Below are 22,100 nucleotides of genomic sequence, written 5' to 3' on the forward strand. Positions count from 1 at the left end.
TTGCAGTTTTTGTATCCCATTATGGGGTACCTGGATGCTGATAAAGTTAGTGAGCACCACGACTAGATACCTTTTATAAGCTATTTGGGTAGCCAAAGGTCACACCTAGCCACGTCTTGGCACCTCCTGCGCTCTCGAAGACCACCTTTTATAGCATATACCGTGTAGTATACGTATGGGCGCAACAAGGGACATGCATGGTCAGCGGCTTCTCGCTCTACGCTTTTGCCGAGGCGAAGGTGTCTCTCAACGTGCCTCGGAGAATCTTCTCCCCCAGAGTTCTAGCGGCAGCCCAAAAGCTCCATGATGGACCAGAACCACCACCTAGCCTGGGTCATTCGTGGACCGAAAGGCGAGCCGCTGGTTTCAATAAGATAGCAGAAGGTCTGGTGAGGCGAAGGGGCCTCTCCCATTTGTGGCTTACGCGCAAGGCTTCAAAATAACACATCTTGATGTGTGCTTCAGTCCAACAATTTGGCAGAGCAAGACTGTCATTTCGAGGAGTATGTTGTTCTCAGAAGAGAGGGGTATATTATTCTAATCGTCTATTTTTTCCCGTTGTGCTTGACCAACTCTTCGCCACCCTTAACCGGCAAGCAACTTATCATCAGTCTCCAGAACTTTTTCCTGAACACTCTGATCCTCCTTCTCCCCATTCTTCTTCACCTCCTCCTCCTTGCCCTCCTCCTTTGCCGCCTCCCCGTTCCCAGCAGCCTTCAACTTGGCCTTATCCTTCTTACTCAACGACACCGCCCCCTTCGCCATAGCCTCCTTGGGCAAGGGCCGAATAATCGGCTGCACAACCCACCAAGGCCTCTTACACCTCTTCACCGCGCCCCTCGAACTCTCCCCATCCTCCTCCACGACCTCCGCGGCATCGGCCTCCGGGCCCAACACCTCGTCACCCGCAAACATCTCCGCGCCCCGGGCCTCATACTCAATCAGCCCCTCTGCAACCTTGCGCTCCACCATGCTCAAGATCCTCTCGTACGCCTCCAAATCGCCCGCCCGGCTCCGCGCCAACAAGTCCCGCACGTCTGTGTGCTTCGACACGAAGTGCCGCAGCAGGTGAAACATATGCGGCTGCATCGCAGAGTAATTCGGGCTCAGCGCCCGGCTCTTGGCGGATTTGGGCCCGTTGGTCACGTCCCGCCTCCTCTTCTTCCGCTCCGGCTCGTCCTGCTCCGCCTCCGCGCGATCCATCTCCTCCATCCACGCCGTGTCGTCACCGGGCACAAACAGCTCACGCCGCGAGGGTGGGTCCTGGCCCGCGGCGTACTTGTGCAGGATGTCCATGTACCGCCTCATCACCGCGTCAACGCGGTACCCGCCCTTGCCATCTTTACCGCGCCAGTACTCCCTCGTCTCGGTCCCCGGGTCCGGCGGCCGGCTGAAGATGGCCGGGTCACTCAGGTTCCCCTCGGCGCTCATCACGCCGTCCGCGCCCGTGGCATCCAGCGCGCGCTGCAAGTCACTGTGCTGCAGTATGTTCCCGTTCGCGAACAGCACAGTCTCAGGCGGCAGCTGGCCCCTCAACCACCGAATGGTCTCCCAGTCCGCCAGGCCCGTCAAGTGTCCCTTTTGCTCGCGCAGCCGGCCGTGGACCGTGAGGATGGACGCGCCCGCCGCGAGCACGTTGCGCGCGTACGCCAGCGTCGCGGCCCTGGTGTCGAGGATCCGGATCTTGGCCGTCACGGGGATGGGCAGGTTCTTGTGCAGGGTGTTGATGAGCTTGAAGATGAGGTCCTGGTCCTCCTGCAAGAAGGCGCCGTATTTTCCCTTCTTGGCGATGCCTTGCGGGCATCCCAGGTTCAGGTCCACGGCGTCGCAGTAGGGCGCGACCTTGAGGGCGGCGCCGAGGAGGGCATCGGGGTCGTTTGCGCAGAATTGCACAAAGAGAGGTCTGTCGATGGCGGGGTTGCCGTCGAGCCAGGGCTTGGTCGTCGGAGTCGGGTTCGTCGGGGTCGCAGCGGTGCCAGTCGCATCGTTCGAGTCGTCGGGTCTGACCGCTTGGAAATGACACTGGCGGTAGTTTTCTGTGTCTTTGTACAGTCGCGCATGGAACATGGGTGTGTAGGCCACTAGGTTCTTCTGCTCGGACGCTGGGATGAACGACCGGCTCAGCATTCGCCATGCCTATAGAAGGCCTTTAGCAATCCCGCTCCCAGACAATGCCTCTCCGCTCCACGAGCTTTTGGGGGAGAAGAGAAAGGGTGGGGGAAAAAACCTACAAATTCAGATTGATCCACCATGGGTGCGAGTATGTACTTTGGACTTCCGATGCTCTCATAGAATGCCCGCCCGTGCAGCTTCGGTCTGATCACGGCCGGTGCCGATGTTCCAGCTTCAAGCCCCGCGGTCGGGGCCTCTGTCGTTGTCGCCATGCTTCTCGTCGAGGTCAAGAATCGGGCGAACCGGGTTGTCTGAGACGTCCGGAGCCTCCAGAGCTTGAGAAACCCCTCCAGAATTTCGACTGTAATTGTAGATAAAAGAAGGGAAAAAAAAAAACTTGATGACTTGGCGGTCCAGTTTGATATCGCACGCTCGACCGAATCTCGCCTTGACGTCTACTGGAACTCTTTGCCTCGGCTTGCGATGGCAGAAATTTTTGGTTGAGCCTTGCACACTAACAGAGTGCGAGGCTGAGAAACCCCAGATGGGAAACTCTACCTGATTGGGTGGGGTCATTGGGCCCAGTGTTTCCCCCACGCATGGAACCTAGGGAACTGCGAGGGAAAGGGGAACTGTCATCTACAGCAAATGACGTCGTCCCGCCGATCAAGGAGAAACGTTCTGCGGAGACGAGTACCGTAAAAACTCGAGCACTTCAAACTTGCGTTAGCCCGTGCTCCCGCTGTCTTACTTACCTTCTGGCCAATACGTGCCTCTATTCAGAGTCAAGATCTGAAAACGTGGCGGAGATCAGCGAGTTTTTGGTACTGAGAGAGGCTTAACGTGAAGAGTGCACGGGCTAACGCAAGTTTGAAGTGCTCGAGTTTTTACGGTACCTGATACTGCGGCTTCTCAAGGCTCATCTAGCTCTAGCACTGAGACGGTGTGTCAGACCATTCATGACACACGCAACCCAACAAAGGATTGCTTGCGTAGGACGGGACTTTTCACATGCAAACTTTTCACTATGCGCACTCGCCCTAGTCCGCTCTAAACTATTCAATTCGCTGGAGCGGTCGATACCAGCATCGAGACCTCGCTGAGACTAAGCTGTTCTTTTGGAAGAAAAAAGCCACACTCTATTCCGCCTCCTCATGACCCGACGAACTTTGAAGGCGACGTAACTCGAAGAGAACCGACAGGTAACGAAAAGTCCTTTAAGCCCTTACAAAACAAATATCGAAACACTAAACCTCAATCGAGTGTCAGGTGTGTGTATGTGTGTGAGTGAGTGATGCCATCTTTTCAGAAATCCGCATCTAAGTCGTCAGAGGACTTGGGCCCATCTGAAAAAGTGTAAGAGGTCACCGCTATTATCGCCATCATGTCCTCGAGGTCCGTGTGATTGCTGCTCAAATGCAAAGAGGCCATCGGCCCGTAATCTGCACTGACTGGCCTGCTGCAAGGCTGTCCCGTCCGGCCGCCGTCTTCGTATACCTCCCCGCCCATTGAGAAAATAGTAAAAAAAAAAAAAAAAGAATTAATCGACAAAGGGCGGCCGGGCAAGGCTTCTCAGTCAGGCAAGAAAAATGCTGTCGAGTGACGATAGTAAACGCCCTGACACCGTACGATGCTGTTCCTGAACGCCTTCGAATGGTAAATGTAGTTCAAATACATGATTGAGGGTTTGGTGCCCGTCATCAAGAAGCAAAAGTGGTGAGATTCCGTCTTGCAGGCGTAGCCGTCGTTAGAAGAAGTGTGTGTAAATCTTGGAGTTTTCGTGAACTTCCATTTCCTGTAAGCAGTTAGCGATGCATCCCCACCTGTGATGTCAAGATCAGCACGTACCATCTTGAATGTGTTGAGCTCCTCCTTGATCTGCTGGGCTAGCATCGGCGTCAGGCGATTGCAGGTAGCAATTTCGCCCCTACGATCATATTCGCCGCTAGGCCAAGTGTCGTGGAAGACGATTCTCGGCGAGAAAGTTGCGTTCCTCTTGGCGGAGCCTGAAGGCGTACCTGGGGCACTCTTGGTGTCCTGGCGAAGCCTCAAAGCAGTCATGAAATAGTCTTCGTTACCGATGGCGACAGATCCGGAACGCTTATGGCCCTGAGCGTCATCATTTGGCGTGCTGGGTGCGGTTGAGATGGGAGAATCAGCGACATTCGGGATCGCGGGCAACTCGAAGTTGGATCGCGGGTCGCGAGCAGGGCTGCCTGATCTGTTGTGCTTCAGAATGCCTTTCCTGACAGCAGCAAGCACCTCGGCACGCTCCTTGTCACCATCGACAATGCTCTTTCGCCTCGCGCTGTCGGTACCTGAACTTCCAGCACGTTCCGAAACCATGCTAGGGGTGTTCGAAATATCCAAGGAGTTGCGTTCCAGATGAGGAAATCCAGTGCCGCCGCCGTTCTGTGCATGAGGATCAGCGTTAACATTGACTCTCTCAGCTTCAACGGTAACCATGGACACGGCAGCCTGGCTGGCTTCTGGGGCCAACGCATCTGCTGCCGGAACGCCAATAACGGACTTTGGCCGGAAGAGACCAACGAGGTTGCGAGTACTCTTTTTCATGCCACGACCCATCTTACGGATCATGATTGAGGCAGACGATGCGGTGGACGAAATGGAGAGGTTGTCGGTCGAGCTGGAAAATAGCCTTCCGCCATAGATGTTGTTCCCGATGCCCCCTTCCTCCTGCTTCTTGGCGATGGCGGCCTGTTCTGCATCGTAAATTTCGGCCGCTGTCGGCTCCTTGTGCAATCTGGTGGGATCAGACACACTATTTTCGTCGATAGTAGATTCAGGTCCGGAGGCCTTTTTGAAATCGGCCGCGCTACCAAACGAGAAAGCTCTGCGCAATCGCGATGTCTTGCTCTTAGATTTTGTACTCTTCTGGTTAATCGCAGCCAAATGCTGGGCTGCGGGGCTGCTAGCGTTGTTGCTGTTGGACGCAGTCGTGCTCTGAGACAAGACCTGTTGCGGAGCATTGCCCAGAGAGGAAGGTGGTTTTTGGGGACTCGAGTCGGTCGCCATGGTCACCGGCTTTGAGAGAGGAGAGGGAGTAGACTGCCTCTTGGCCGCATCTGACGATGAGCTACGTGGAGGAATATTCACGATTTTAGGATAATCTTGCTTCGAAGAGCCATCATCCAAGTGTGAAGGAGTTGAAGAGGAAGAGGGGTTGCCCGTGGGGGTGGGTACGCTGCGGTTGGCAGACTGGTGGAAATAACCTTGTTAGCGATGGAACACTCGAGGATGGCTGGGCCAGTGCGTGATTGGGCAATCGAATGAAGGGGATGAGGCGGAGACAGAGCGCCTCCAGCGACACCGCAAAAACCGGGAGTGACGACTTACCGAAGATGGTCTGGAATGGCTGCTGCGGCTCGATGCAAGGCTTTCAGCGCTGCCATTGCGGACATGCATGTTGTTGTCGGCGGGAGGTGCAAGACTGGAGACGATGCGAAGTGTCTTTTCGCTGTTTTTGGGAGTTGGCACGCGGTCGGAACGGGAGGAATCTTCCGGGTGAGAGAATTCCTGTGGGGTTAGCGGCTTGGGATAATCGGCAGAATCAAGCGAGTGCATGCTGCGCCGCCTGAGTCGCTTGCTGTCTTCCACACTTTGTTGTTGACTTAATTGCATGTCATCAACCGCACCATAATAACTGTTTGGTCTGCTCTGGAAAGACGGGTTCCGGCCTCGCACTGACGCGTTCTTTTGCTCATCATTGTACAAATGACTAACAGTCGCCATGCCTGAGCCTGACGGGGCGCTAGTCTGGCGAGGTTGTTGTTGCTGGAGAGCCGGGCGCCGGTACCTATCAGGCGTCGTCTTAGTCCCAGCGGTCTGAGCGAATGTCATTTGCTGTGTCGTGTTGCCTGCCAAATACGCCGACTGAGGCCTCGGGGCCTGTGAATTTGTGCGAGCAGTAGGAATGCCCGAATCGTCCCTCGAACCTCCTTTGCTAGTCCCCATGCCGTGGTTGTAGCCAACGTTTGATACTGAAGAGCTTCCTCCGTGACGCGCGCCTTGCGTCGGCACCGCAGGTGAAGATGCCGTGCGATATCCGTTGCCATATTGCTGCCACTGGTTGTTGGTGTTCAAACTCGGGGTGCTGGTGAAAGCGTAAGGCTGAATTGGGGCATTACTACCGCGATACACGGCGGAACCTGAAAAGTTCCTCTGCGACTGTTGAGCAGCCATGTATTGCTGGTTCGCCTGGGCCTGTGTTGGGACCATGTTGCCTGAGGGTCTCGACTGGAGAGTGGTAACAGTGGTGGTCTGCTGGGGGTACGTTTGAACCAGCGCGGCCATATTCCAAGGAGCCGTCGAGAGGAAACAGTGGCGAACAAGCAAGTCCTTCACCGGTCCTATGTTCGGGCAAGTGGCTCGAGTTCGAATTACGGCTAGATTGTCTTACTCCAAGGGAGAGCGAAGACAGGTGATAACGAAGCCGAGCGGTATGCTGGCCGGATCTGCAGAATACTGAATGAGGCAGGCAAGTTAGCAAGGCTCTTTCCACTCGAGTTTGATGTCAGCATCAGACTCTCAGCAGGCCAAGCGGATGACTGGCTACTGTCATACGTATGACACGACAGGAAAACGGCCGCCGGCAACGATCAGAGTCGAGTCGAGGTACAAATCCAACGAACCTTTTTTTGCTTTCTCTTTTATACGAAGGTAGGAAATGGAAGAATGGTTATTCTGTCCCAAAAACGACTGACTTCTTTCTAGAAAGAAGGATGCTGTGGTTGGAAACAGATAGCGATTGTGGAAACGAAGGTCGCCTGCGGCCAGGGGTTACAGCGAGAGTATCGTCGTACTGAGAATAAAGATGATGGTTCGCGTCTACTGCGAAGGGGCTGTTGGAGAGCACTCGTACGGGACGATGTAGAAATCGACCAAAGGGAGGCAGGATCAAGTGTCACCGAGACAACTCGAAGCAAGGCTAGCAGTCGACCGGGAACATGGAGATGTGAAGCACTCGTATCCGGCTCGAAATCGTAGCTAGAGAATCGTCGGGGACGGGATGAGGTGGTGACGAGTCAGCCACGCAAACCTGAAGCTCGTCTTGTGTTCGGGTTTTGAGATGGAGGGTGTATCGAGATCTCGGGTCACAAAAAGAAGAAGTTGCAGTCGATCAGCGTGGAGAGAGTGCGGTTTGTGTTTGTCTGTTTTTTTTTCGGTTGCTTTCTTTTCTTCCTTGTTCTCGGAAGGACGAACGGGCGACACGTGGAAAGAGAAGAAGGCGGCAGTAACGGAGATGCAAAGTGCGATTCGGGGTTGGCAACGAAGAGACGGGGGAAGAGAAGATGGATCCAAGTCGGGAAGGGGACCCTGAGAGTCAGGCAACCTCTTGGGAATTCCGTTAATTGTTTTGGGGGGGAGGGAAAAGGGGGTACGTTGGCGATGTGGGTTGGGATTTAGGGGAACGACGGTGCAATTGGGGGCAGAGAGGCGGCGGATGGGGGAAGAATAGAAGGAAGAAGGGGGAACGAAAGGGAAGAGAAGAGAGGGGATACAGAGAGAGCAAGTCGGGTGTGGTGAGAGGGAATTCCCAGGAAGAGAGGAGGAGGAGAAGGAGGTTTCTCTCAGGCAAAATGGCGGTTCGGGGTGGGCAGGCGCAGGCAGTGAAGGGTCGAAATGGAGATTGCCAAATGGGAAGGTTTTTGGTATCGTACCGATGGCCCATGGTGCTGCATTGGTCTGCTGGAGCCAGGCGACGATGGAGTTCCACTTTCCTGGAGACCATACTGCGTATACAGTACTCCGTACCTAGTGCAGGAAATGGATCATCAAAGTACCCGCGCCGCCCATTCATGCGGATAGAGATACATGCGCTTGCTTGTAAATGCACAATCCACCACGGCCTTGATCCTAGGCAGGTCCCCTACCCTTGATCTCATGTACCCTGTGTTTTCGTTGCGGCAGACTGGGTGCCCCGGCCCAACGCCATCGTATCTAACTGGTCCAGTCTAGTATAGTCCTGCAAGTGCGGTCCAATGTACGGATACTTTTCTCTCCTAACCATCCGTAGTACGTTGAGGAACATTTCAGTGTCCTACATGCTCGCTGCCTTTTCACAATTTGACCCTCAACTTCCTACAGTGCCTGCTTCTAGGAATGAAAGAATAAGCAGTCTACACAGAACAGACTATGTCAACATGATGGGTAAAGTGTCAGTTGTGCTTGCTTCATCGCGATCTCAGATAAGATATCACAAGGCTGGCCATCAACGTAGCTAAGGTATCGGGGACTTGGCTGATGAGAGGTTCAGTTGCTGTGGACTCAGGAGAGCTCCTGCCATGTATCAATGAACTCTGGAAGGTATGTAGGAATCGAGGTTAAGCAGCCATGTGTGAGACTGTACCTACCCTTCCACTTGTTGTTCTCCTGCTTCTCCATAATACCTACACACAGGGCGGACCCCCCAAATCCCCTTCGAAAACAACCCAAACAGGAAAGGCCAGGACGCGTCCCTTGGTCTCCTGGGAAGGACGTGAGGACGTATTCCTACGCAGTGGGTGGCTTGGAGAATTTTGGCAATCTGTCATTGGGTGGATGAACGAAAAGCGGCGAATCACGACCACGCTACCCCTTGCTCCTGGGCGACTGGAAATGCTCGCCGCGCTCAGAATGCCACGAGTGCCTCCTTCCTGTGTGCCTGGTGTCCCGAATGAGGAAGCCCCAAGGGATTCGGGAAACAACAAAAACACAACCATAACATTCAATCCACCACTTACCGTGCCGGTCCACCAATGTCGCGCCCGTCCCTGCCTATTCACTGCTACCTCGTAAACGTAGCGTACGGGTAAGTAGGTAGGCACGTAAGCTACCCCTTGAGGCTTCAGCATCGCCAAAGAGATGGATGGGCACAGGTGCCAAAGCAAGAGCGCTGCAGATACGACCACCTCATACTCCCTACAACTTTTGAATACCTAGCAGCACGCTCAACATGGTCATCTCAATTCTTGTACATGCAGAGAACAACACCGTTACCTGCAACCGCCATTCCCACGCGGCACCGGGCAGAGGTCCGGGCACTGTCAGATGAGAAAGATGGGATGCTCGAGCTTCAAACCAAAAACCCAAAGACCCAAAGATGCAACACCGCTTCGGAGACTTGTTCAACGCGCAACGTCGATCCATCGCGCGTCAAACAAACGTCCAAGGAGGCGGAAACGAAACACCTCAACGTTCGCGCTCCAAAGCTCGCCCGGGCTAGGTTATCTGACCTCACACTACCGAGTCTTCACGGTAGCCGTACGCCTCTTCAGCCTCCCTCGCCAGAGGACCCTTACGCTTGGTACACGACAGCACTGGACGCAGTATGGATGTACAGGCTACCCAAGCAAGTCCTCAAGTGCTGAAATCAAGCACAGAGCCAGTTCTTCGGGATTGATGCACACACCCACACCCAAACCTACTGGGCTCCAGAGTCCTACTACGTACACGATGGGACGAAATGCAGATTCTCCGGCTCGACCAATGTCATCAGCCCATCACCAGATCCCACCAAGGAACGCATGTATACTACCTACTTAGATTCTTTCGCACTTTTCTGGACCGTCTCTGGATTCACCAGCTAGAGTATCTACCTAGCTTGTCGATGCATCTCTCGGCGGACTAGACGACAGACCGCCACGGCGGTACAACAACATGCCTCGCCAACACTCCCGGCCAATCACCATCTGGTTCGCCTCAATCTTGTCTCTGGAGCTGTCTCTCCCCCTTCTACAGTGCAGGCTGCGGCGCGAGTGCAGTCGTCAGTCACCGGTTACGTGTGATAATCGGCGGATACGAAGGGGCAGAAAGGAACGCTTCTCCGTATTCAACTTGACAAAGTACCCCACCATGGTGGCTTTGCCATGCTAGAGATGGTGAGGTAATGCTACCTGCATATCGGAAGGGATGGCGTCCCCTGTTTTCGACAGGGAAAAAAATTGCAGGGCCACTTCACAAGCCTGCTCTGTCCACCCTCCGCCTCCCACCCCACGAGCAAGAGACAAGGCCAATTCGTTCGACGGGAGACTGGAGCATACTGGAGTTGTTGCCGCCGCCGCACTTGATCCGAAAGGCCTAGGCGTCCGGGTGGTCACCGACAAGGGAGACATGAGATGGAGGGGAAGAAGCCGTTCGTGATGGACTCCGCAGCTTGGCGACATCAGCAACACCCTATCAATAAACCCGGAAGACTTGATTTATATCCGAACCTCGACGCCTTGCAGAAAGAAGGCAGATGTGCCGTGTAATTGTGTCTTACCCATGGTCTTCAGGAGTCACTCTCGGTGCCGCTCAGGCAATCGACCGTTGACTTCATACACACGCGCATTATACTCTGTATTCACAACAGTAATATCGCACACGCACATAGTAAGGATACAATCGCCTATCCGTACGCTCACTAGGCTGCACCCCGACCTGCCCGATTGATTCATTCGACCGACCGCTCTTGACAGCGCTTATGACGTTGGCTAGAGCCCAGCCTCCGATCTGATCTGATCTTGAGGCTTGTTGGTATTACAATGTTCATGACCTCACTCGAGCTTCCCTTCTTTACTCCTTCATTCTTCCATACATACTCGCCCTTTCTGCTCGTCTTTTGACTTTGAGCCTTAGCTCGCTTTTTCACACTATATTTAGTCACGGCGAGAGATCAGTCAGGGGTCCACAAGACAAATCGTCGGTCAACGACCAACGGGTCGCCAGTGGCACACAAGAGGCGGGCAATGGAGAGACATTCGAGGTATGTTGTACGTGGGATGCACGAGCACTTACATGCAAAGGGGCAACACTATGAGCGGCCCACTTCGTACATGTACTTCTCGCACCACAGGTCCTACTCGAGGGCGAGTAGCAAGCAGAACAAGCACGACACGCACACACGAGATTCTCACAGGCTACAGACGGGTTCTTGTTAGCAACGACAACGGGGGTGAGGTGGAAACGACGCTAGCAGGCTAACAGACTAGCATGCTTGCGAATGGGCCATGATCGCTTCTCGCGGCGATGCGGCGGCGGCGTTGCGGCCCCTACAACTTTCCGGCGCCCCTGCCGATGAGATATGATGTACTTGCATGCTAGCAAAGTAGCAGGAGGCTTGAGTATGCGAGACGAGATCAAGTTCGTAAAGCCACTGATGCGGCATATCAGGTCCAACCAAGCCAGCACAAGTACAAGTATAAACGAATCCAGAGGACGCATGCAGATACTGCTGCGGTGCGGCTCTCAGCTTGTATCATACGACGGGCACCTTTGACATACAAAGAGCTGGCTTGAATTGCGGTGAGATGATGCAGGCGTCTCTGGCGGGGGAAGGCCAACGGGAAGCTCCAGGTAATTTACCGTACTCCGCATCGTAACCTATTCGTACGGATAGAAGCTCATGCTTTGGAAATGAAGGGTAGTTTTCCCGTCAGCAACCATCGAAACAAGCCAGGACCCGCCAGCATAATGAACAAGGAGACGCCCCGTCGCAAGCAATTTGCTTCTGACTGCGAATACTCTTTGCTATGCAACGCACAAACTCCATTTGGTTGACAGACACTTCAGCCCTGTGGTGCAGGCTATTTAAGTGTATTCGAGAACAAATGGGGCCGCTGGAGCAAAGCATGAAGTTGTTGCACAGCGGGAGTGCGGATACCCCGAGCACCACGATTTTTTGCAGCTCATGTTGCTTTTCCATTCCATTTACGCATTGATCTCGAGATTTGCCAGGGAGCACTCAATTACCATGGTTGATGCGCCCATGCCCGTGGCCCTGGGCTGCTCTGCTGGGCTTTTGCAAAACTCGAACAAGCCTGTTCACAGACGATGCATCCAAGTACCACACCAGGTCATCGCTCAATTTCTCGATGCTGAAGTAAGCACACTGGGTCAAGGTTGGTCAGAATATCAGATCATGTCCGGCTGGATCTTGAGCGGCATCGAACAAGATTGCAGGACAACGGCAAAGGTGGAGTGTGGACGAGAAGTTGAATAAACGACCGGCGTTCCGTTTTCGAGTACAGTCAGTATTCCAGCCGGATATCTACCGTGTCCTTCCTTGACCAAGCCGCCGCAGCCGTTGCTTCTCATTCGCTACTCTTATCATTGCTGGCCATCATAGGCATCAGCACCGTTGTTGGCGTCTGTGCCTGGCAGGAAGCTTCACATAGGTCAAAGACAATTACCAAGACGCTTCGCAGGCAATGACCTTGGCCGAGAATGTTTGGAAGGCAGTAGGAGCCAACGGCTCGCACCTACTGCAGGCGCGAGGCAAAACCCAGGCCAGGTGACGGGTGATTGATCAAGGTTGACTCGATCATCTCGACAGAAACGAGCCACTGTCTGCTTGAAACGACAGTCTCAACCGCCGATGCTTCAACGCGTATTGCATGTATTTTCCATGTTGACAGGTGCTTCCTTGCCAGGAAAATTTACTTGGGCATGGAAACGCTTGCGGTCACCACTGCCACCTAGAGCTTGGAGGAAGGGGATTCCTATTGTCTCGACCTGCAGAGCTGGACGACAGAGTTCAGACATGCATGGCTTTGGCAGTTGTCTCGCTCGTCCGCTCTTGCGAGTTTGGCGTGCCAAAGGCTCAAGCTGTCCGTCAGGTTCCCATCATCCTCTACAGACTTTCGGCAGCTTCCAGCTCAATCTTCTCCACGAGTCCAGGGCTACATTAATCAGAATTGAGATGTTACTTTCAGCTTGTCTATCTGGAGCAAAGCCTCCGCGGGAATTATGAAAGATTTCCGACTACACCCCGGTCCCTGTCCCCGACATCTCATGGGCAGACTTCCTGGATCCCAGTCGCCAAATCTTTTCTCCTTTCGCGGCCTTGCCAAACCTGAACTTTCTCTGTGTTGTTAGACCCGATCATGACGCTACCTTGAGGCTGCGCACCGGCATAGAAACAAGCTCACCTGCAGCCTGCACTGACAGAAACCCCATCCGCAATGCGAGTCTATCTCTGCTCATATGGGCTGATTGAAGGACTTGAAGGGCCATCAATCAAATCGACTAGTCATTCCATCGAACAAAACATCTCGATGTATACATTCACTATCAAGCCCAAGGGTACGGAGCACTCGCCGTCCTCTCCCGCGAGTATGACCCGATCTGGCAGGACATCACCGAACGGGGCCGCCGCAACCCCTCGGAACCTCAGCACTCGATGACGCGGGCATATCGGTCTTCGGCACCGTATCAGACCAGTCAAGCCGGGTCACATCTACAGAGATGGCATTGCTTAGCAATTCCATGTGCAGAGTCGCAAGCCTGTGCGAGTTAGCTCGAGCCTTGAATATGCTAACCTCCGATCTGATGCTTGTCAAGAGACTTTATCACACTGAACAACAGCGGCGGCGACAAATATGGCACCTGCTTTGCTGCTCGGTGAGCCGTGTCTCGGCACTGAGTATCATGTCCGGCGGGAGGTCATGGAGGGCTCTACTCCGTACACTATCCGTCCGCTCGATGTCGTGCCGAAGCAGAGTGCGTGCGATGAGCTTCCACGGACCACATGTCCCACCCTTCTCCCTCATCAATCGGGTGTCTGGGCTCGCGATGCCCTTTTAGCAACTTCCTTGCCCCTAGGGCCGAGTTCTTCTCGAATTATTCGGTTGGGAGGAGGCGCGCTCAACGTCTGGACTAGCCCATGCGGGTATCGAGCCCATGGGTCTTTTCTTTTGTCGGCTGTTTCAATCTCACCTGGCCCCCAAGCTTCAGCCCAGCACGGTTTGCAATACCTATTGATGAGCGGTCCATCCGTCGAAGGGCTGAGACGGTGATGCCTTATTCGACAATCGCGCGCCCACCGCGTCCGTTCCACCCGCCATCGGCAATGACAACAAGCACAGAGGCGCGACCGGCTGCATGAGAGGGCTTCCTTTTTCCTCATCTCGGTCAACTGGGATGGCTTCAATCCATCATTTCTTCTGATGCAGTGCGGGGGAGCAATAGCGAGCCATTATTGGTTCAGCCTGGATCCCGTCCGCTGCAACGCTGCAGCTTCACATGCGCTTATCCTGCTGCGCGCTCTCAGGCCTTGCGGGGAATCGACCACACCAACGCGCGCGACCCTTTTTTTTATTTTTTATTTTTTTTAAGAGCAGCAACGCGATTCGGAGGAAATGTGCTCTCTCGAGATTCAAACAGTCTCGCGGCACGGACCCGTCAAGCCTGTGTTAATTTGCACGATAGTGGCCCTGGATCGCTGGATCTGACTGATGGATCTGGCAGCACAACGCAATACGATGTCCTATCGACGCAAGGACGGCGAGCTCTTCCCAACAGTCAGTGTCAGTATGTGAGAGCAGGGCAGCCCATCTCAGTCTTCTAACTGGATCAACCTTGCACACTGCAGGAGGAACAACGACACGACGCCTCCTCCAAGGCCAAATCCATGATCTCTGCGGATGTCCTGGCAGCATCGCTGAAGATCAGACGCATTCTGTGGAGATTGTCCTATCATGATCTTCTTGGCCTCGGACCGACTTGGTAGTGATCGCTTTGGGGTTGGATAGCAGCCATCAACAGCGTTCTGAGGGGTTTGCTGCTTGGCTGCCAGTTGTGACCCTGCCAACACACTGCACACGCACACACGTAACAAATGAGCAGTGAGATATTCGGGGTCTGATCCGTGAAAGTCGCCATGGCGTATCCTCGATGGCCTATACTACAACTACTGCTATGCAAAACAGCCCGAGATTCCAAGTTTGCACCCTTGTTTCGCAATGGTCTGCAAAGATGAAATCGCAGGCGGTCTCTCAGAACGTAGCAGAAAGCAGAAGCCTCTGCTTCAGAAATCTCGAACATGGGGTGTTTGGCCAACGTTTTCCCCATGGCGGGAAGTGGAAATTATCGAGAGTTTTCGCCGATTGCCTCACCAGTTGCGCGGCCCCCCGTTTTCGCCCACAGACTGGCGCAAGCAAGCCACGAACGACAGTGCCAGATCAGGAGGCCCGCTCTCGGTCATGGAGCGAAACAAGTGGCTCTCGGGAGTCGAAGGACTCACTTACAGTCTTGCACAGCATCTTCTGTCGCCCCACGATCAAGGGTTGTGGGTTCCTGGCGTCGTGTTCTAGTCGGCAGCGCGACTATTCACAACGCCATCGCCCGTGGAGTCTAGCGGCAGAATGACGGGCGCCGATCATTTTACCAGAGACAGACCGTCTCTATCTCGTTGTCCGTTCTGGCGGGCCCTGTGCGACAACCGCGACGAATCGCAGCGCCAATTGATCGTGAAAGGGCAACGCAAGTACTTCGATCACGTTCTAGCTGCAGCAGACGGCGCACCACGAGCGCTGCAAGCGATGCAGACGATGCAGGTCAAAAGGCAATGGCGCGAAGCACTCCCGATGAGGCCATACTGGCCGACCCATCGGTGATATCTTGCAGGACCCATTCTCCTCCAGCCGTGGGTACAATCCCAGGGCCCGAAGGGGCTTGCGAATGGCGTGGCCAAGACCGGGCATGACCCCGAGTTTGTCCACTGGAGTCTGACGGGGACGCCCCATCCTGGATGATGGACCACGCATCAGTTGCGGTGAGATGAAGGGAACCAAACCTCCATCCCCGCACTCATCAATTCCATGCCACGGATCACTCCCATCTAATTAGTGTATCCTGCCGAGGCCGGGAGGCCAAGACGTCTTCCGCGAGCGATTAGCGAGGTTCAGTAACCAACTATGTGCCGGTTTAAGCCACAGTCATCGGAGAAATGATCAAACGTGATGCCAATTAAATCATTTCAATAAATCGTCAGGCCCAGGTTAGTCGGCCGCTCGCTCTAGCCACTGCCATGAGTTGGCCCCCAATAGCACAGCACCTCGAGGCGGCCAGATTCCTCAAAGAGACCAAGAAGACAGGTATCCCAGTCCAATGGCCCGCCGTTCTAGGCAGTCCCAACTTCACCGAACCCACTGGATATAGCTCATAGCCTCCTGCTCGGTTCCAACTTGGAAGTCCTCATCTTTATCCATGCGAACGGAAGCCATTCCTGGACATGTGGAGCCTTAAGAGGTGAGTTATTCCCCGCTTATGGCCGTCAACTGACCATTGGTGAGAGAGACGACACTATGGCTGTACCGACCGCTTCCACTACCGAGGCGACCTTCCTGGCCGAGATACCAAACGAGACTCGACAAAGGCATTCACTTCGCAGCGTGACTCTGCAGATGGGGCATTGCCGCTGGTTCTTCTCTTGAAGTTTGTATCTGTATCCGTACCCATCCCTGTTTTCGGGGCCTTGATGTTCACACCGGCACCATCACTCGTCCGAGCCAAGCCGGGTAGTGGCTGTCATACTCCAGACGGCCGCGAAGGACGGGCCCTTCGGTCCACTCCCGTACGCGGTCACCTGCAGTGATATAGCATGCATGCCGTGCAACAGTATCAACAGTACCGAGGGGTTTTCTACAATATTGAGCGGAGTAACCGGTCGTTCAACGTCGGGCCCGGCGCGGAACCTGCTGCGGGAGACTGACACGCTCTCCTCTCAGCTCTCTCCGAGAGTAGTCCACGGAAACCAACAGGCATTGTGGCAAGTTCCGCTGAACTCTTCCCTACTTGTGGTAAAGAGAGGGGGAGGACATGTGCCACCGCCCGACCCAATGGACGGGATGCGGCGTCGCACACGGCACGCGGGACGCTGTGCGATGGATGAGGAAAGTTTTACTCTAGGTATTTCTCCCTTAGCTTGCCGATGTTGTGCGAGATTCCACGCGATCTCTCCCGAGCGTTGGGCTGTTTGGTCCGGGTCTCCGAAAGAGATCGCGTCGTCTGATGGGTGGGCATGCGAGTGGGTTGCACGACTATCGGTCATCTGGCCTCCGAGATATCTCCACCATCGGGCCCGAGGCCGTGGTGTGTCTCCGGTCCAATCGGGGTAGGCGGACTAGCTGCATGTAGGAGTCTCCCGCGGATGGCACAGATAGCAAGAGTGTCTCCTTCGTAAGTACATCATTCACATCGTGTTGCCAATGCGTCGAAAGCGTAGTAGCTAGATATTGGTTGATTTGCTAGTCAACCAGTGTCCCTTGCCATGTTGACCTTGCGACAACTCTGGGCTTGTGGCATACCAGCCAAGTGGGCAGCATCGGGTTCTTGACCAAACTCCTTTATTCGTCCCGTTTCACGGTTGACGTATTCTTAACGCTGTTTCTAAAAAGCGTTGTACATGCTGTGCGCCTCTGCGATATGGCCATGATGCTCAAAGTCGCGACTGTCTTCCAACGTCAGCTCCCTGACCTACCTACCTACTCTTTTCGCCTTGGTATCAGACGCCTCCGGGAGAAACTTACTGTCTCTCGCGGTGCGATAGCTGTCGGATACGGCTTCAAGATTGAAAGAAAAATGAAAAAGACGCGAAAGAAACGGGAGCAAGTTGACGTCTAGTAGAAGTCAAACAAATATACCGGCGATGGCTGAGTGTAGTAACTCTTTCCCGCGCTGCAGGGTGTTCTCGTGTTTCTTTTGAAGTACTTTTTAGTTCACTTGTTCTCCTACAGCTAGCCGATGACAGAACGAGATTGATATAGCTGTTTAGATACTCTTCCTCATGTGAGATTTCTCGTTCCTTTACTGTCCTAGGGGGGTCAACTCACCCCGAATGGTATACAGCTTCAACAGAAAACCATAAGAAAACCATAGGCGACGATAAACAAGTACACGTAGCATAGTAGCACTCACGAATGATATTCCATAGTCGGTCGTACGTTTCTGTGATTTGATTTTAGCAAAACGATCAACACGCATGTGAGGAAGGGGGTCCCATCTTGTTGTTAGTGTAGGGTGCTAAAGGTGAACCGTGAACATTTGATATCGGGGGATAAGACCACTTCGATTATTACGTGGAGCGTGTTCTTTATCTTCGGGCTGGATGACTGAAATCCACCATTAGCTCCGCGGTCTCGTACTTGGTGCGTGAAGATGGTCTCATGAGGCAGGTGGCGTCCGGACGGATACATCCACTTACTTGCGGGTGTGTATCCCATCTGATAAACTATTCTCTGCCGCACCTGAATATACAACAGCAAACCTTCATATACCCCTCCGAGTCCATTTCTGTCACCAGCACAGCAGACGCCCTCTAGGTCGGGGTCCAGGTCAAACTGTGGCGTGGGTGGTGGAATGGTTCATGGTCAACAATCAAAATTTCCGCCCACACAGCCTATTCGACGACAGGCTACGAGTTCGAGTCCGCGTTTCCCAGTTTGTGCACCAAGAGATGTAGCCCCCAAATCGGCACCGGGAGGGTGAACTCTTTTGCTTTTTGTTTTGATTGCCATTGGAGGCTCAGACCCTCATAGATCTAATGCCGGATGACTCCGAACTTACTAGACCTACGATATAGAAAGATAGAAGGACCTGGATACGGGTGTGGTGCCGGCTTCTCGTTGCTGTACAATCCACATATTCTACTTTGGCAGGTGATTTCCCTTGAGCGCTGGATCTCGCTCAGGCATTTTCGCCGAAAGCCAGTGAAGCCGGAAGGAACGAGACCCCCGCATAGAACGATGCGGTGATCACCTCCATCGCCGAGTATCTTGATGAGGCAACCTGGTACAAACTTCCGCCATTTTTCTCGAGTACCTGAGTGTTCGGTGGCCATGTTTCGTTTCCTGGGATGCGTTTTGTGATTGAAGGTTGGAGATGAATGTCTAGTGACCTAGGCAGGAGGATTTTGTCCGGTACCAGTGCGCTTGATGAACGATAGTGGGAAAGATATGGTCTCTAGCGAGCCAGGAGACGAAGGCAGGGGTATGTTCTGGCTTTGCTACTTTGAGCTCCATTACAGGGCTGTATCTTGTTTTCTAAAAACACCATCTTTTCCTCGGTGATTGGCACTCTGATATCAGTGAAAGGGGTGGCTGGTGAACCCCGTTCGGGCACGCGGTCGTATAGACTGTAGGGCTTCTCAATTCAAGAGAAAGCATTGGAATTCAAGAGGCTAAACTATGGAGCATGATAGAACGGGAAGATGGAACGCAATTTGTTCTTCTACCTTCTGCATCAGCAAGGGTTCGTGGAAAACAGTGAATCTCGGAGGGATCTGGCTGAACGTATTGTTGTGAGCCTCATGTCGCAGTCCGTGACAAGGTAAACTGGGACGCGGGTTTTTACTTGTAAGCTCGTTCAGAGTGCATATAGCATGATCGCGGATAAGTGGCCGAGCCTTGCGGATGATTGCTTGCGGCAAATGTTTGTGGATTGGCGGGTAGGCGGGTGTCCGATGGGATAAGTTTGCTCGACTATTTGGTGACATCGTGTACGGGGGTATGGAGTGTAGGCCTTGAAGGTGGTATATGCATCTGAAACTGCTCTGGCCGAAGAGAGTTGTTTTGGGGTATGAATATATCTCATCCGCGAGGAGAGTCTGTTGGATGATGCTAGGTTCGATCGACTGGTATTGATTTCCAGTAATTAGTAGGAAGATGTATCTCATCGTTACAAGAGTCATTTGTAAGTCGTGCTTTCCGACGTGCGAAAGTCTTAGAATAACACGCTGACCGTCGACTTAAGCCTTATTGTGTCCCATATCAACCATGGCGGGACACGAGGATTCGACTCTACAGCGGCCGGAGAAGCGCCCCAAGAACTAGACGCATGTTGTCCCCAAGTAGGCCTCCAGAATTCTTCGGCACATGCCACGGTTCGAACTTGCTGAAATTTCGCTCCTAAACGATACGGATACGATGCCATTGACGGGCGGCGGTGAGTAACTCGGCAATTGAAGATAACGTAAAGTGGTATATGTGAGGCGGCTTTGAAGAGCAGCCGTTTTGTTGCTTTGATTGGATGCCGGTACCAAGCCGCAGTGTTCACTGAAGCTTCAAGTACCTCGTAGTAATGCAAGTGGGAAAAAAACCATACCCAAGGCTGCAAATAGGAGCTTGATAGCAACCTGGGTAAGTGGGTTGATAGGCGGGCATAGCTATCTCTCTCAGGAGCAGCTCAGCCTGTCCATGTAAGCCTCCAAGAGTCATCAGTTCTCGATCGGAAGGCCAAAGATTTCGCAAATCTTCCTCCTGAAAGTGGACTTTTTCTTCAATGTGATCTACTGGCTGTATGTTGACAAGTGAAGCTCGGCCTGGACCTTCACAGTGACGAAGTGATAGCGAGACTGAGAGATGCAGTTTGTGCTCCGGGACAGGGCTTACACGAGGGAGATTTGGAGCATAAATGCGTACTTGGTCACGCTCATTTGTCCGCGGTTGGGATATTGGCAGGGATAGCTTCGCAATGACATTTACGCCAAGAGAGTAGAGGGGATGTGATATCCATCCTGTCGCACCCATGCACCTTGAGAATTAGTCTCAATTGAACCCTCAACCAATCATCTAGGAGGGGAAACAAAGACGAGAAGTGAATACGACTTTTACTGAATAGGCAGAATTGATGAAATGGAAGCGATCTTCATCTTCAATCCCCACCAGCGTCGGCCATGTTCCGATCGACGTTGGATTAACCTCGAAAGTCTAAAAGACCAGGCCAAGTCACTAAGAATGCAAAGGTGCCAACCAAATGTCCAAAATCCCCGTGGAACGGTGGAACTAGAGGCAAACCGGGGGAAAGAAATGTCTCACCAGGGATCGCAACGTACAGTGACAATCATCGAACGGTTTTTTGCACCGACTAACTTATATTGGACGTCACACCCCAGCTTTCCCCAGGAGTTCCAGCCCGCTTCTTATGCCGCTCCGGATTGATGATGCGGCGCTCGAGAATTTCCCGGTCGCGTCGGCTATTGGGAGAGAGTGTGTGGCCAGCAGACCGGCGTTCAGCGCCGCTAACTTTGAGGGTCTCAAAGGAATTTGGGTGTAAGAAACAAGAAGTCTGGGTGTTGTTTGGCCGCGAAATCTGCATGTGTCCTACTTCTTACAAGGACAAACGTCACGTCAATTATCGACTGTCGCTCTGCGCCATGTCGACTGCCACAAACGGAGCGTGTCCCGTTGTCTAGTGTTACCTAGCACATGAATCGCTCGCTGCACAAGAGGCACAAGCACAAACAAGATGATCCAGCGATATCGATAATTTGGCGGCTGGCTGATCCGTGGCTTGTGAACTTGTCACGGCGTCTGTTCTGGTGGACAAACGCCATTCAACTACAGCAAAATGGTGGAGGCTGATGCTGAAGTGTGTATTATCTATGCTGGATGGTAGCGCTTATTGGAGTTTTGTAGCAAAGACTTTGCTCGAGATGATGTCGCAGTGGCGGTACAGTTCCTTCGCTCATGATAGGACTCTGAAGGATTTGAGAACCCGGAGCGAAGGAACCTTAGATCCTCTGTGTTCCCTCCCACCTCTTCGGTCTCTTGACCGCAGCGAAATTTGATTTCGAAGCAATTTTACATAGACGCTCACGTTGCCGCGGTTGAAGGTTGGCTGGTGAGCACTACTGACTGAATATCGGCGTGAGATTTCGGCTGTGCCATATTCTCCGTTCGGCCTAGGGCTCCCTCCGCCACGGTCAGCAACGCCGGGATTTCAGACTGTCGCGGCTATGCTTTGCACTTTTTTGCTTACTACCCTGTCATGATCCTGTTTTCTCTTTTGAAATTCTAGTCAATGAATCGACATACGTTTTGCAACATGAAATGCTTTCGAACGGGTGGAAGACCCTTGGCGTCAAGCGGCACGAAAATAACACGAAGCGAGAGACTTACAGCAACCGAGCCTGGGCGGCTGTTGATTGCCAACCATGTTTTTTTTTGTTGTTTTTTTGCCAATGAGAACCCATGTTCGTTTCCATCTGAGTGTCTTGGAAGACGAGAATCCGTCAGTCGCCGCCTTTCTCCGCCATGCAAGTGCCCTGATTATGTACCTAGAAATTTCCGCTGGCTCTTGTGGTTCCTCTTTGTTACTTTGCCTCCTCATCCGCGTCCCGCCCTCTTGTCACTCTCCCTCAAGCATGCGCGCGTATTGTTGTCTTGGCACCTTTCAATTAACCTGGCTCGAGTGGGCTTTTAGAGGATCTCAATCTGACGGGGTGCCAT

At 53.3% G+C, this 22,100-nt stretch overlaps 5 protein-coding genes across 5 annotated transcripts; 2 read left to right on the forward strand and 3 right to left on the reverse strand.

Annotated features, from left to right (window-relative positions):
* Positions 1–585: 585 nt before the first annotated feature.
* On the reverse strand, positions 586–2,384 carry CTAM01_05833 (dihydrouridine synthase; the record flags this gene model as incomplete). The annotated part of the gene is made up of 2 exons (XM_060521863.1): positions 586–2,136; positions 2,232–2,384. 2 exons carry the CDS (start codon positions 2,382–2,384, stop codon positions 586–588), a joined length of 1,704 nt encoding a protein of 567 aa, XP_060383532.1.
* A 1,475-nt stretch (positions 2,385–3,859) lies between these two features.
* Positions 3,860–6,426, reverse strand: CTAM01_05834 (uncharacterized protein; the record flags this gene model as incomplete). Its single annotated transcript, XM_060521864.1, has 3 exons — positions 3,860–3,907; positions 3,961–5,331; positions 5,470–6,426. 3 exons carry the CDS (start codon positions 6,424–6,426, stop codon positions 3,860–3,862), a joined length of 2,376 nt encoding a protein of 791 aa, XP_060383533.1.
* A 2,040-nt stretch (positions 6,427–8,466) lies between these two features.
* On the forward strand, positions 8,467–9,701 carry CTAM01_05835 (uncharacterized protein; the record flags this gene model as incomplete). Its single annotated transcript, XM_060521865.1, has 3 exons — positions 8,467–8,862; positions 9,051–9,440; positions 9,495–9,701. 3 exons carry the CDS (start codon positions 8,467–8,469, stop codon positions 9,699–9,701), a joined length of 993 nt encoding a protein of 330 aa, XP_060383534.1.
* A 3,528-nt stretch (positions 9,702–13,229) lies between these two features.
* CTAM01_05836 (uncharacterized protein) lies at positions 13,230–13,643 on the reverse strand (the record flags this gene model as incomplete). Its single annotated transcript, XM_060521866.1, has 2 exons — positions 13,230–13,377; positions 13,480–13,643. 2 exons carry the CDS (start codon positions 13,641–13,643, stop codon positions 13,230–13,232), a joined length of 312 nt encoding a protein of 103 aa, XP_060383535.1.
* A 1,191-nt stretch (positions 13,644–14,834) lies between these two features.
* CTAM01_05837 (uncharacterized protein) lies at positions 14,835–15,185 on the forward strand (the record flags this gene model as incomplete). The annotated part of the gene is made up of 1 exon (XM_060521867.1): positions 14,835–15,185. One exon carries the CDS (start codon positions 14,835–14,837, stop codon positions 15,183–15,185), a length of 351 nt encoding a protein of 116 aa, XP_060383536.1.
* Positions 15,186–22,100: the final 6,915 nt, after the last annotated feature.

This window comes from Colletotrichum tamarilloi, assembly GCF_030869305.1.
Source record: "Colletotrichum tamarilloi strain Tom-12 chromosome Unknown Scaffold_15.1, whole genome shotgun sequence".
NCBI classification, from domain to species: Eukaryota; Fungi; Ascomycota; class Sordariomycetes; order Glomerellales; family Glomerellaceae; genus Colletotrichum; species Colletotrichum tamarilloi.